This window comes from Hordeum vulgare, chromosome 5H (assembly GCF_904849725.1).
Source record: "Hordeum vulgare subsp. vulgare chromosome 5H, MorexV3_pseudomolecules_assembly, whole genome shotgun sequence".
Taxonomy (NCBI): Eukaryota; Viridiplantae; Streptophyta; class Magnoliopsida; order Poales; family Poaceae; genus Hordeum; species Hordeum vulgare.
This window is the reverse complement of record NC_058522.1, coordinates 587,217,051-587,228,549: the sequence shown is the minus strand read 5'-3', so window position 1 is coordinate 587,228,549 and position 11,499 is coordinate 587,217,051. Positions and strand designations below refer to the sequence as shown.

General features: G+C 47.2%; 1 protein-coding gene across 1 annotated transcript; it reads left to right on the top strand.

Annotated features, from left to right (window-relative positions):
- Nucleotides 1-6,804: 6,804 nt before the first annotated feature.
- LOC123397469 (rhodanese-like domain-containing protein 8, chloroplastic) lies at nt 6,805-11,138 on the top strand. The gene is made up of 9 exons (XM_045091995.1): nt 6,805-6,877; nt 8,333-8,631; nt 8,748-8,807; nt 8,995-9,144; nt 9,613-9,781; nt 9,879-9,970; nt 10,090-10,193; nt 10,271-10,531; nt 10,666-11,138. The coding sequence occupies exons 1-9, from the start codon at nt 6,805-6,807 to the stop codon at nt 10,811-10,813; spliced, it is 1,356 nt and encodes a 451-aa protein (XP_044947930.1). The 3' UTR covers nt 10,814-11,138.
- Nucleotides 11,139-11,499: the final 361 nt, after the last annotated feature.

The following is an 11,499-nucleotide window of genomic DNA, read 5'->3' as shown; positions in this document are numbered from 1 at the left end:
CCGGAAGGTGTCCAAGTATAGGATATTAATGCTGCTGCCGCCATCCATTAGTACTTTCGATAGAGTGTAGCCCCCCACTTGGGGAGCCACGACCAATGCCAGGTCGCCCGGGTTATCTATTCTCGGCGGGTGATCCTCTCTGCTCCATGTTATGGTCTGTTCGGACCAGTGGAGATATCTGGGAACTGCCGGGTCAATTACGCTGTACGCCCGGTGATTTACCTTTTTATCACGCCTGCAAGCATTAGTGGTGAAAACATGATACTGCCCATTACTTAGCTGTTTAGGATTGTTGCGGAAGCCCCCATGGTCATCCTGGTCCTGCGGAGCCCCCTGTGGGGGCGGCTGCTGGAAAACTCCCGGCGGGTTGTACCGCCGTTGGTGGTGCACCGGGTACTGGCCGCCGCCTGGCTGCGGGCCCCCCTGTGCCTCTTGTTCGGGAAAACCGCCGAAGGGGTTGTGCCTTTGGTTGGGCGCGGCGAGTTGGTCCTGGCGACGGTTCGGATCTTTGCTTTGGCTCTTCTTGATTGCCTTGGCCCGAAATTCTCGCATCACGAAGCAGTTCTCCCAAGAGTGGCCCGCCGGGCCGTCGGCCGTGGCGTGGTGCGGGCAAGGGCCTTGGAGTAGCTCTTCGTAGTTACGCGGTCTTTTCCCACTGAAGCCTCGATTCTTCTTTTTGCCGTCATTGGCGTTGGTGTTGGCAACCAGATCCGAGGGCTCCTCATGTGGCCTACGCTTGCCGTTGGTCCCCTGGTTGTGACGGTTGCGGCCTTGGAGGCGGGTGTGGTTTTTGGTTGAATCACCCTTCTTGGGCGAGTTACCCTTACCATCCTCGCCAGGATCCTTGGTATCATCGGCCTCGGCGTACCTAGTGAGGGTATCCATCAGCTCGCCCATATCCTGAACTTTCCGTTTGAGTCGCCCCAGTTTCTGGACCAGCGGTTCATAGTGGCAGTTGTGCTCGAGGATAAGCACAGCTTGCGCTGCCGTGATGCCATCCGATGAATGGATAATTTCCGCGACTCGCCGCGACCAATGGTGCGCCGACTCATCCGGGCGTTGCACGCAGTGTTGCAAGTCGACGATTGTCATCGGCCGTTTACAGGTTCCCCGGAAGTTTTTGATGAAACGCTCCTTCAACTCGGCCCAGGACTGGATAGAATTGGGGGGTAAGTTTTTCAACCAAGTGCGCGCCGATCCCTCGAGCATCATGGTGAAATATCTGGCGCAAACCGCCTCGTTTACGTCGAGCATGTCCATGGCGATCTCATAGCCCTCGATCCAAGATGTTGGTTCGAGATCTGGTGTGTAATTCGGCACCTTTCTTGGTCCTTTGAAATCCTTGGGCATTCTTTCGTTTCGAAGGGCCAGGGACAAGCAGGACACCCCAACTCGTCCTTCGGTCCCCGCGGGAGGAGTCTGAGCCTCTTGAATGTTGGGTGGACCACTGCCCGGCGGGTTCCGCTCGGGCGGGTTGTCCTGCGGGAAGTGTCGCGGGGCACTGTTTACGGCTGGCTGATCCTCCGGCCAACCCCTGGTATAGCTCACCTGGGGGGTGGAGTGCAATCGCTCGGGGCTGTGTGAGAACTGCGCGTTTTGGACCACCGCCGTTTTCAACATCTCGATGGCGTTCCTTGCTTCGATCTCAGCTGGGGTGTTGCCGTGGATCGGAAGAGACTCCAGATGGCGAGTTGCGGCAAGCACGTTATCCACCGGGTTAGAGAAGTGACCTCGAGGGGTTCGGAAACGAGGAATTTGACCCTCAGTCGGCTGAATCGGCGGGTTAGGAGGGCGGCCCAGCCCTCCTGCTGGGGCGGCTCCCATCCCGGGTGTTTGGGGAGTATCGAACAGGCGAGTCGGATTGAGATCATGGGGCAGGCGTCCCTGGTGTCTCCGCTGATGGACGGCGTCGGATGCGCGCTGCTGTCTTTCAAGCCGCCAGTTGTCGGTGTTCAATCGCGTCCTTTCGGCCGTAATCTGGGCTTGTCGAGTTTCCATCCTGGCGGACTCCGTCTCAGCATCCTGTTGGGCCTTTGCCACCGCCTCCCTCAGTTTTGCTAACTCTGCATTTATCTCTTCTTGGTTCTCTGACGTGAGGGGGGTTGACATTAGTCTTGTGATCTCCGCCGCTAAATCCACCAGGACTGCTGACGCACTTCTGGACGTCCCGCCGGTTCCATCGCCTCCGGCGGGATTCTGTGCGGGTTGAGTCGCCCCGGCCATGTAGATGGCGATCTGGCGGCGGGTTTGATCGAGGATTTCCGGGTCCATGGCCAATGACAAGCCTCCGAGACCGTCTCCATGAAGGGACTGGATGGAATCTGAATCGCCCATGGATGATTCGTCGTCAGAGTTGACGGGGGTAACCTCCTGAGCCGCCGCGTGCTCTGGTTCCTCCGACCCCTGCGTGAACCCCACAAAGACCGGGTGGGTCAGATTCCGTGTTATGACTGGATGAACGTACCTGGCCGGCTCGACGATGTCGGAGGAGGTGTCCGGCTCAGGAGCAGGTGACCCGATCATGCCGATGAAGACGTTGATCTTGCCGAAGGGGACCCTGTAGCCTGATTCGAGAGAATTCGCTTCAGGTCCCCATCGCTGGTTGTCGATGTAGGCTATGCCGCGTCGGCTCCAAGTCATGAGCGTCGTCGCATAACTCCCAAACCCTGGTAGGGCTCCCTTTGAGAACTCAACTCCACCGTGCGTAGGCCCCACGGTGGGCGCCAGCTGTCGTGGTTTTGTCACGGCAGATGTCCTCGTGAAAGGACTTAGTACTGGAGCCATCGCACCTTGGTGGCGACTCAAAGGGGTTAAGCGGGAGAGACACGACGATTTACCCAGGTTCGGCCCCTCTGAGGAGGTAATAGCCTACGTCCTGTTTTGGCGTGTATTGATATGGATTCGATTACAAGGAAGGCGTAACTCGCCTAAATCTAGCACTCGATGATTTCTAACCCTCTTCTCCCCCTCCAGACTCGCCTTTATATATAGGTCGAAGCCTTAGGGTTTACAAGAGTCCCTTCCCTTTTACAAATCGTGACCACCGCGGTCTCTAAGTCGCCGTCTTGCAAAACCCAGAGACCTTCCATAAATCATAACCATCCTGCGACTTTGAACCGCCCAGGCTGAGGCCCAACTAGCCCTAAAGGATGAATCGCCTTACTAGTAACCCGGCCCATATTCGGCGGGTCACTTAATAGGTAATATCCCCAACAGATGGCACCCGAGAATTCGGCTAGTTGTGGAGTGTGATTGATCGGTGGTGGGGGAGTCAAAACTTTATTTTTCTGTTTGGGAACCGCCTATAATATGTGTAGCATGGAAGATGGTGAAAACTCTTGGTCATCGCGTTGACAATGAAAGCACACCACCCAAAATTATTTATCTCTATTTTAAAAGCTTGAGCTCTGGCACCTCTGCAAATCAATGCTTCCCTCTGCGACGGGCCTGTCTATTTACTTTCTGTTGAGTCATCCTCTTCTTATTAAAAAGCACCAGTTAGAGAGCACCTCCGTCATTTTTATGCTTTGCTATTAATTGATATTGAGTATGACTGTGACTGGATCTTCTTTGCCATGAATTACAATGTTCAGTCAACCGTTGGTCTTTGAAGGTGCTCTGCATTTATGTTTTGCGGTCTCAGAAAGAGCTAGCGAGATACCATCTGTTCATATTGTATTATGATTGTTTTGATTGAAGTGTTGACGTTTGAAACTTATTATTATTGCTCGCTAGTTGATTATGCCATTGATATGAGTACACCATGAGACCTAAATGTTATTGCTTATGTGGTTAGCTTAGGATCTTGCTGAAAATCCGAATATGAGTTAGACATAATTACAACAACAAGATCAAACAGAGTTCATAAAAGTTTTTCTTTTGTCTCTTTCAGTTTGTCAACTGAATTGCTTGAGGACAAGCAAGGCTTTAAGCTTGGGGGAGTTGATACGTCTCCATCGTATCTACTTTTCCAAACTCTTTTGCCCTTGTTTGGACTCTAATTTGCATGATTTGAATGGAACTAACCCGGACTGACGTTGTTTTCAGCAGAATTGCCATGATGTTGTTTTTCCGCAGAAATAAAAGTTCTCGGAATGACCTGGAAATTTACGAGGATTTTTTGTGGAATATATAAAAAATACTGGCGCAAGAGTTACCTCAAGACGCGGAGCCAGGAGCCCACAAGCCCAGGAGGCGCGCCCTCTAGGTCGCGCCTGGCAGGCTTGTGAGGCCCTCGTGGCTCCGCAGCCTCCAACTCCAGCTCTATATATTCTCTCTCGCCCAGAAAAAATTAGGAGAGAAGAGTTCATCGCGTTTCACGATAAGGACCCGCCGCCACCACCTGTTCTTCCTCGGGAGGGCAGATCTGGAGTCCGTTCTGGGCTCCGAAGAGGGGAAATCGACGCCGTCGTCATCACCAACCATCCTTCATCGCCAATTCCGTGATGCTCTTCATCATTCGTGAGTAATCTCATCGTAGGCTTGCTGGATGGTGATGGGTTGGATGAGATCTATCATGTAATCGAGTTAGTTTTGATGGGGTTTGATTCCTAGTATCCACTATGTTCTAAGATTGATGTTGCTACTACTTTGCTATGCTTAATGCTTGTCACTAGGGCCCGAGTGCCATGATTTCAGATCTGAACCTATTATGTTTTCATCAATATATGTGTGTTCTTGATCCTATCTTGCAAGTTGTAGTCACCTACTATGTGTTATGACCCGGCAACCCCGGAGTGACAATAGCCGGAACCACTCCCGGAGATGATCATAGTATGAGGAGTTCATGTATTCACTATGTGCTAATGCTTTGTTTCGGTTCTTTATTAAAAGGAGACCTTAATATCCCTTAGTTTCCATTAAAACCCCGCTGCCACGGGAGGGATGGACAATAGATGTCATGCAAGTTTTTTCCATAAGCACGTATGACTAAATACGGAATACATGCCTACATTACATTGACGAACTGGAGCTAGTTACATATCACCCTATGTTATAACTGTTACATGATGAATGTCATCCGACATAATTATCCATCACCGATCCAATGCCTACGAGATTTTCCTACCGGTCATTGCTAAGTTACTTTACCGCTACTGCTGTCACCGGTGCTACTGTTATCGCTGTTACTGTTACTATCACACTACTTTGTTACTGAAACTTTGCTGCAGATACTAAGTCTTTCAGGTGTGGTTGAATTGACAACTCAACTGCTAATACTCGATAATATTCCCCTTGTGTCGAACCAACAAATTTGGGTTGAATACTCTATCCTCAAAAACTGTTGCGATCCCCTATACTTGTGGGTTATCAAGAGCGACTTATATGGGTGGGCATAAAAACCGAAAACCAAAGCAAAGCCTAAAAAATTAGGATCGAAGCCAAAAAAACACGTGATCGAAGCCGAAAAAAATCAAGGACCGAAGGTTTGGTCATTCGTTCGATCGGTTAACAAACATCAAAAACAGATAATACTTTTGGACTCTAAGTCGTTGGACTCTATTCACCGAATCTCCTGAATTAACAATATTTTTTATTAACGTTCTCATTTTATTAAGGCCCAGCCCAACCATCAACGTTCAGTACTAGTGGACCATTAACATTACAGGCGCGTGACCATGGCTCCCTCTCAGCCGTGGACAACGATGTTCACCACTCATACGCGGCCGAGGCCATTGTTCCTTCACAACCGGGGGCCTGCTTCCTATGATATCCTACAACAATTCTTTTGTCTTACCATTCCCTCGTAGGTTAGCATGTTTCGATTTGTTTTTGTTTGGCGTCAACATTTTTCCCCAAGATTTGTCCCGCGATTTTTGACTTCCCATCCAATATCAATTCTATTCCTTTAAAACCGAGGACCGAACCGAATTCTTGGTAGTCCGCTCGGTCATTGTTTTTCTGGATGACCGATCAGTCAAGAGAACCAGGAAACTGCATTTGAAAAGGAGCAGAAGCACCGAACCGATCGGTTCGATCTAATCAAGTCCCCGGCCTGAGCGACTCACATTGTCAGTTTGATGCTCCAAGGGATTGGCAACTTAGCTAAGTTCAAGGAGATAATTGAGGAAGCCAAGGGTTTCACAGTATTTGTGTATGGGCACCATCACACCTTAGAGTGTATGATATGCTTCACCAAGAAGAAAGAAATCATAAGGCCGGGAGTAACCAAATCTGCTTCCCAATTCCTCACTTTGCAAAGCCGTGAAGACAAGGCTGATTCACTAAGAAAGATGGTGGTATCCTCTAAGTGGGACAAAATCAAGGATGTGCACTCAAAGAAAGGCAAGATGCTGCATCCATAATTCTCAACAAGGCCTTCTGGAAGGATGTGAATCTTTGCATCAAGGTGTTTGAGCCGTTGGTGAAGGTCCTCTGGTTGGTTGACGGTGATGCACGTCCCTCAATGGGCTTTGTGTATGGAGAGATTGTGAAGGCAAAGAAAGAACTCAAAGAGGCCTTCGGTAATGTAGAGGCGTGCTACAAAGATGTGTTAACTATAGTTGAAAAGAAGATCAAAGATATGCCCCACTGTAGTTGACTAAATATTTGTTGAATCCACACTACAACTATGCAAATAACAACATATTTGATTCTGTTGACATCAATACAACCTTTATTCTTATGTGGAGACATTCTATCATGGTGATGAAAACATGCAAAACAAAGTTGAGAAGTATGAAACAGGTATGATATGGCAAGGAGAGAGATCTTGAAGAGAAGGGTGATAGCCGCAATGTCTGATGGCTTCGGGGCCATCGGGGGAATGGGTGGAGATGGTGGAGAGTGATGATGTTGGCGGTGATGGTCATGGAGGTGATGTTGGCTTTGTTGGCGGTGGTGGAGAGCGATTACGATGATGAAGATGATGATGAAGGTGATGGTTGCTTTTGCATAGGTTCTTTTAAGTCATGATTGAAACTATGGTTAATTTGTGCGTAAACTATATTTAATTCTTCAAATTTGAGGCCAATCGTCGGAATTGAGGTCAAATTGTTAAATTTATTTTTTCTGGTTTGCGTGTTGGCGCGGACGGCTGCCGAACATACCCCGCATTACGGAAATGTAAAAACGAATATTCGCAGAATATTCGGTTTTACAGTTTTGAGATGCAGGGTCTGTTTGATCGCAGCAAGCGCGAGCCCGCAAAACGCGTTTCTCGTGAACGGTGTTATAAGAGTCTGCGATATAAGGGTCTGCTAGAGGTGCTCTAATACTTTTGCAAGATAAACCACGTTACGCATGACCTTCGCCGTCGAAACTGCCCACGACTCCTAATGGGAGACGCCTAAGTAATACGTCTCAAACGTATCTATAATTTCTCAATGTTAAACACTATTATGTTATCATTTTTATATACTTTAAAAAAATATTATTTTTCTGGACCAACCTATTAATTTAGTGTCAAATGTCAGTTCTTCTTTTCTGATTGTTTTTGGCTTCACAGGAAATAAATGAATACCTATGGGGGTTAAAATATGTTGCCGATTTAACACTTTTTTTGGGCCACAAGAAACATGAATCAAGTTCCGATTTAAAAAACTACATATACATTTGAGACGTATCAAGTTATAAGTACTGTAGCACCTAATGTGAGATAAGTAGAAGTACAAATTGGATTGCATATCACTCTTTGTGTCGAAACCATGAATCATGACAGCAAATTCAGTTAGACATACAAGATAAGATAGTGGAGAGTATTAAAGACTATGAAAAAATAAAGTATGAGTTTACGAAATTATTAGTTTTCAACCATAGCCCAGAAACAAAAATGTAGAGTAAAGCAAACAAAAATTGCAGTCTCTGCTCCGTAGACAAGAATACAAGAACATCTACCCGCATCTCTATTCTCTAATCTTGTTCTTGTGTGATCTGGGTTATTTACAGTGTGCAAATAATAAAGTGCAGCGTGTGTTGTTTTTTAGTTTGCAAAAGTGATCTTTGTTCTTTACAAAGCGCATTTGCAGCTTAATGAGGTCTCTGGTCGTATGAATGTTGTGTCAAACAAAACACACTTGAAATGGATATCTATAAATGAAGGGAGTGCTTGAAGAAGTTGGAATGATAAGGTCCATCAAATCGTCTCAATCTTGAGGGTCGACTGGATCTGTATTATAAAGATACATACATAAGGAAATTTGATATGTGAGAACATCAATTTTTTTTTTTTGAAATGAGAACGTCGAATACTTGGAGACAGTTTTTATTTATTTATTTATAAGAACAGGGTCCCAGGATTTGTTGGCATCTGATTTGGAGAAAACTAATAAATGTGAAAAAGAGAAGAAAAGAAAAGAAAAGAAGAGAGGAGAGGAGAGGATAGGGAGGGAATAAATCCTGTGCTGCTTGGACCTGCACCTGCACCTGGCCATGGCGGCCGCCGTCCATCTCCACCACCATTACCTCCTCCGTCCGCCGCCTCGCCGAGCCATGTGCCTCTTCTCCTCGCCGTGGCGCTCTCTGCCGCACCGGTCTGGCCGCCTCCGCTCTTCCCTCCCCGCCCCCACCTGCCACATTGCCGTCGCCGGCACAGATGAGTCGGAGTCGGAGTTCGTGGTCGTAACCTTCTACAAGCTGGTGCCCGTGGAGGACCCCCGCGCCGACGTCGCCGCGCACCTCCACTTCCTACAGGTCTTGACTCCATTCAGTTTCACTTGACCAGATTCGATCTGAATGAAAGGCTGCATTTTTATTATTTCTTTCTTTCTTTACACAAATTAAAAACCTTGGTTGATTTGGTGCTCCAGGGACGCGACATAGACATACATGGTCGCATCTACATGAACGAGCAGGGGATCAACGCTCAGGTACGTAAACCCAAACACAAGCACACGATTTTCTTCTTGATTCATTCATGGATGCATAAGCATAATCCTCTAGTCAACAACACACTGCAATGTTTTTATATCAACTGTAAACAATGTTTATGTTTGCGTCACCACATAACATGATTATCATTCGGAACTCCTATCCTAACCTGTGCTCTTGCCACAGTACAGTGGTCCACGCAAGGATGCAATGGCATATGCAGACTGGCTCAGGAGAGACCCGCGCTTCTCTGATATACTCGTCCAGATTTCGCCAGCGTTAAGCGGCCATGCTTTTCCACGTCTCAAACTGCGCTACAAACAATCGCTTGTGCAGGTAAAGCAATGCCTCTTCTTTTTTTGCTGCATAGGGAAACAATGTGCTCTTAATCTCGTTTAACCAAGATCTGCACTGTAAATTTCATGAATGCTCTGTCAAGCTTCCAGGAGTAGACAACTATCGCTCTTCCTCTGTTCAAGATGCTGAAAGTGCATGGTTACACACTCAAGACATGGGCTGCAATAACCAAATGTCGTATTTAGTTCAAGTCCACAACAATGTTTTCAAGTGTTATCTTGTGTGACGGTTATGCCGTCATTTCATCATTGAAGCACAACTGTGATGAAGCACAACTGTAACTAAACAACGTTTTTTTGTTCGTCTGAGCTTATTGGTACAAGTACCAAGATTGTACTTAGCTTACAATATCTAGACTTGAGAGCATGCACGTTACTGTGCCTGCCAGACGTAACTTCAGTTTATAGTAAAATCTGCAAACATCTTATTTGAAACCAAAACCTGCAGTTGGAAGGTGGCACTTGTCACCTTCCTCTGGTCGAGCCTAGCATGCGTGCTTCACCGCTTACACCGTCGGAGTGGAAGGCAAAACTTGAAGCTAGGAAACGCCTTGAAATCGAAGCAGCTGGAGACGTCTCTGAACATCGAAAGCTTTTGCTCCTTGATGTCAGGAATGGTAAACTTTGATGACTCTGTCTGTTATGTTTGCTTGGACGATTTGATTTCAAGTAATAATCCGGCACATATTTATGCTGTGTGTTGTTTCGTGACAGACTATGAATGGGACATTGGGCATTTTGAAGGAGCTAAGAGGCCTAACGTGGACTGCTTCAGAAGCACTTCCTTTGGGCTGTCAGAGCAAGAGGTACCCCTTTAGCTAATGCCATCTTCCTTTGGGCTGTCAGAGCAAGAGTTTCCCCCCACCTGAATATATTGATCAAAGTGGGCTAAAATCCCAGATGGTTTCATCGAATGTATATGCAGATGGATTCAACGGACCCTCTACATGGAGTAGACAAGGAGAACACAGACATATTAATGTACTGCACGGGTGGCATAAGATGCGACGTGTATTCAACGATTCTGAGGTAAATGAAACTGTATATCTATATGCTATTGGGGGGTGGGTGGCTATGTGTTGCATAATCTTACGCGTCCTTGACAGGGAGAAGGGTTTTGGAAATTTGTACACCCTGAAGGGGGGTGTGTCCAACTATCTGAAGAGTGAAGGGAGTGCAGAGTGGGTGGGCAATCTGTTTGTGTTCGATGACCGTCTGTCCCTGCCACCAGCCAAGTTTGCAGAAGAAGGAGGTGGCGCCGATGATGGGTCGTCGCGGTGGCTGGGGCGGTGCTATGTGTGCGGGTCGGAGGTGGAGGAGCTGAGGCACCGCAACTGCGCCAGCATCGACTGCAACCGCCTCTATCTGTACGCATTTTGATCCTTCCTACGTAGATTGCATCAGATACTACAGTATGTTAGATAGATTGAGCTGCCGGTTGTGCCAAGTGAAGTGTGGAATGTACCCAAGTGAAGTGAACTGAACTGAATTGCTGGTGCAGGTGCTGTGGTGGGTGCTTGGAGGAGCTGAGGGGCTGTTGCTGCTCGGAGTGCATCGGCGCGCCACGGCTGAGGCCGCTGCTGCCGGGGCACCAGAGATACGACAAGTGGCACCTGTACCGTGACGTCGTCTCGACCATCTCTAGCTGAGCTGAGCTGAGCATCATCCAGCGCAGCGCAGTGCAGTAGTTGCTCGATTACAGAAGGTTCACGAGTACTGTAAGTAAATGGTTGGAGCATTATGCAGGACAAGCCAACTCAAGTGAAGTGATTGGCCTCAAGATAAGTGTTGGTTTGAGAAGCAAACCAATGAGAATCACATGGGTTTGTTTGGTCTCCAGCATCCTCCTAGCTTTCCTTTCAGATTGCTTCTTTTTAAGCAGTCCATCTTGTCTGGAAATTGGAATGGATGGATGGATGACAAACCTCACTCATCACACATTTTTTAGCTGTCCTCAAACAATTCCTTGACTGACTGAATTTAGACCCATGCATCACTTAAGCTAAGCTAGCGTGCACCCACCACATTGTAGCTAACTAACTACTCCAGTTAACTGCTGCTGCAAGCATGGAGAGTTAACGACTACTATAATTAATACCAATTAGTAAAAACCGCTGGTTCGGCCAAATTAAACTAGCATAAATGAGAATTACTACACTAGGTTAGCTTAATCAGATCCATGACATGAAAAAGTAGGAGTAGTAAGCAACTTGAATTAATGATTTGCTGACTCAATATTCCCTTGTCCCTCCTCAGCTACTACACAACACATGCTTTCTCTTCCTGCCTTTACAGACTAAGCTGTGACCTTTAGTTAATTATATAAGTAGTTAAC